This window comes from Aplysia californica, unplaced genomic scaffold, assembly GCF_000002075.1.
Source record: "Aplysia californica isolate F4 #8 unplaced genomic scaffold, AplCal3.0 scaffold00277, whole genome shotgun sequence".
In the NCBI taxonomy this organism is placed as follows: Eukaryota; Metazoa; Mollusca; class Gastropoda; order Aplysiida; family Aplysiidae; genus Aplysia; species Aplysia californica.
Window position 1 is genome coordinate 840,085 of NW_004797547.1, and position 3,843 is coordinate 843,927.

Sequence of the window (3,843 nt, forward strand, 5' to 3'; positions counted from 1 at the left end):
CTGCTTATTGTTGTCAAGTTTCCAGTGTGCCAAAGGACCAGGTCATCAGCAAAAAGGGCTTTTTCTGTTCTGAGAACATCTGAAACATCAGAGAGTGTAAATATAGTAGGCCGATGACTTTCAGTTGATTTTAATGCACCTATCATTCCTTTCATGGAAAAAGGGTCCAGCTAGTTATTATTATATTTGTTTACTATTATTATTATTATTATTATTATTGGGCTGACATTGTAAGTCTGTGGTTGTGTCGTCAGTTTGCCGGAGTTCAGGGCCGCTGCGTCTCCACCCTGCCCAACGGCACGCTGGACCTTGCGGAGTTGGAGGGCAAGATCCGACCCCTGGACGACGTCCATCAGCCCTGGACCAAGCTCATCTGCCTGGAGAACACGCACAACAAATGTGGCGGCCGCGTCGTGTCGCTGGACTACATTCAGAAAGTGGGTTATGGTTTGGTTGGGTTTTTTTTTCGCGTTTTATAACCCTTTCCGCACGTCCTGGGGTCATTTTGTAGCCCTGGGGTTGTATTCTTCACATTTTAGAATACTTCTAGCTCGAAGATCTCTTTGAAACTTTCAGTATTTCTCAAAAAATCATTTTGACAGGCTTCAATGCAAGCGTACGGATCAGATTAACAAGTAAATTTCCTCTTTGGAAAGTGGTGGCGCAGAGTTCCCCACTTCGTATGGATACGTTAGTGAAACACGACGTACGGATAAGGTTAAAATGTAATGGTTGTAAAGCGCATATATATAGAGCATACTGTAGAACATGGATATGTGCTATATAAATTTTATGCAATTCTTCTTGTTCTTCTTCTTGTTGTTGTTGATGTTGTTATTGTTGTTGTTGTTCTTCTTCTTCTTCTTCTTCTTCCTCTTCGTCGTAGTAGTAGTAATAGTAGTAGTAGTAGTAGTAGTAGTAGTAGTAGTAGTAGTAGTAGCTTTATAGCTTTACTTATCAATGTACTCAATCTATAGACTTGCTGATTCATGTTTAATGGGATTTAAATAAAATTCTCTTCTTTTCTCTCTTGAAAGTACAGTAGTTTGTGGTATCTGAGAGTACCCAACTTTCCTCCCTAGGTAGTATTTTGTCCACCATGATGCTCTCAAAGGTTGGGGGAAAGAAAAGAAAAGAAAGGAAGAAAAAAAATTATAATCCACATTTTCTTGGCCTGAAATTAACGCAGTTAAATTGAACCACATTATTTTTTTGCTTTGTTTATTTTCCAAGGTGTGATATCCAATCTTTCTGTTTTAATTATTTTGATTGGAGTTGTTTATAAATAATTTGACAGTTCAGGTATTTCTTTGTTGTATTCTTTAATTTAATAGACAATAGTTTTTTATTTTTAAAAAATTTAGAATAAAGATCAAAGGTGTAGATATAAAATACATCCTGTACAGGTTTTATCTAAATGTACATGTACATTTAATTTGACGTCAACTTGTGGGGGGGGGGGGGGGGGGGCATAGGGGGTCCGGGGAAAAAAGAAAGGAGGGGAAAAGGGGGGAGGTTGGGTGGGTCATTCTTGGGCCAAATTTTAGCTGACATCATTTATGAGCGGTCCCTTACACCTAACATTGTGTCCTTTTTGTAGTTGTTTTTTTTGTAAGAGTTTTACGTCACATACAACACAATCATGTCACACAAGTGTGAAATCCCTTCCTCTCTCTGCACACAGGTCGAGGAGATCGCCAGGAAGAACAACCTAAGTTTTCACCTGGACGGAGCTCGCCTGTTCAATGCGTCCACGGCTCTCAAGGTCCCGGTGACAGAGGGGGCTCAGGGCTTTGATACTGTCTCCATCGCCTTCAGCAAAGTAAGAGATTCTGTTGTTGGCGAGCTGTTTGACTGCTCTAAGCCCAGATCTATGGCGAAATTGCTCAGGAGAGAAAAGAGAATTGTGCCTTTCTTTTAACAAATGTTCTTACTTTTTTCCCCTTGGTTTTGTCACTATTTAGAGTTTAAATTTCAACAAAATATTTCTTGAACATATGTGCAACCCTTACCTCAGATTAATTATCTCCAAGGGGGTAAACCGTCTTTCAGTAAAAAATCCAAAGTGACATATATACCTGGCTAGAGAGGTGAGCAGAATAAGCCTGATTCCCCGTTTGGACTTCTCTATTGACATCCTCCCCTTGGGGCTCATATGACCTTATGCAGTTGCGAGCGCCGTAAAACCTTACTACTAAACGAAAAAAGCAGCATATTAATTTCCATGCTTGTAATACCCCAAAATATTTAAAAGATCACTGTCTGTCTCTTTTGAAAAACACTGAAAGGTTGTATCAGACTAGAAGTGTTGGCACAAAAAATGGATTGACTTCTGCTTTTTACTCGCAATATTTTACTTAATTTTGAGAGAGATAGATATATATATATATGCATTGCTATATTCTTCATGTGCTTTATTTATAGAAACAAAGTTTCTTGTGTTGAGGCTGTTGGCTGTTGGTAAAACCTTTTTCTAATTGACTCAAGTGATCCAGCCTCCGGCCACCTGATTAGCTCGTAGTGTCTCTTATAGAAGGACTTGTTCTGTCTCGTCGCACGGATGATTGAGTTTCCCCCCGGGGCGGTGCCACTGACTGTAGTGTCTTTAGGCCTTTCCCAAAGGGGAGACATTTCTTGTTCAAGCATAGTAGAATTGTAAATGGGCTGATTCATGTCTCACTCATAACTGTGCCTGATCTGCGACAGGGAACTGCTGCTTTTTCTTTCCTAATCCTTACTATTGTCATTTTCCCTCTACTTCTTTTGTATGTTTGTCACACTCTTGTGACCTGCTATTTCCCGGTTGCCTTGATAGTTGAAGCAGACTTTGTGCTGTTGAAGCTAGAGAGGTGAGCAGAGTAAGTCTGATTCCCTGTAAGGACTTCTCTGTTGACACCCACCCCTTGGCGCTCATATGACCTTACGCAGTTGTGAGCGCCGTAAAACCCTCTACTATAAAAAAAAGAAGATGATTGAGTACGTCACCTGTCTGTTTGATTTGCTGTACTTTAGGATGTCATGATGTGGACATCTTGAGACGAGATATTTGGCGGTGGGTGGTTGGCGGGTGCTCTGGTGTGGTTTGCTTCTTCTTTCCTATCAAACATCTATTGTCTTTATCTCCCCTCCTTCTTTTTTGTGTTTGTTACTCTCTTGTAACACCTCTAATCTTCGGCACTTATATGACCTTATTATTGTGTTGCAAGTGCCGTAAAACTCTTTCTAAAAAATAAAAAAAAGAAGATATTTGACGTCTTTGGATGTGGATTTTTTTTCTTCCCAGGGTCTGTGCTGTCCTTCTGGTTCGATACTTGCCGGCTCTAAGGAATTCATTGCTATGTGAGTAGATGGGAGGTTTTTTTCGTAAAAGTTTTACGGCACTTGCAACACAATAAGGTCATATAAGTGCTGAAGATTGGAGGTGTTACAAGGGAGTAACAAACTCAAAAAAGAAGGAGGGGAGATAGAGACAATAGATGTTTGATTTGGAAAGAAGGAGCAAATCACACCAGCACACCCACCAACCACCCACTTGTGAGTAGATGGAGACTTGCGCTGACATAAATCTGTGTCATTTGTGTGTGTGTTGTGAAATAATATATATCCCTCTACTGGAGAGCTCTTTTGCGGGTGGCTGGAGGGTGCCACTTATAGGTCCTACTTCTCTTCCTTCCTTCTGTTGTTTCTGTTTATCTGTCTTACTTTTTTTTTGGTATTAAGCAACAATCATTGTGAGGCACACTGTTAGTGTTATGTCCTTCTTCTTTTCCTTCCTTCTCCTGTTTTCATCTGTCTTTCTTTTTCCCTGTCTGAAGTAACAATCATTGTGAGGCACACTGTTAG

At 40.3% G+C, this 3,843-nt stretch overlaps 1 protein-coding gene across 1 annotated transcript in view; it reads left to right on the forward strand.

Annotated features, from left to right (window-relative positions):
• Nucleotides 1-3,843, forward strand: part of LOC101852330 (probable low-specificity L-threonine aldolase 2) — a gene marked incomplete in the record, with an annotated part of 27,309 nt that overhangs the window by 15,102 nt on the left and 8,364 nt on the right. The window contains 1 exon segment of the mRNA XM_035970511.1: nucleotides 255-437. Coding sequence (XP_035826404.1) covers nucleotides 255-437 — 183 coding nt within the window.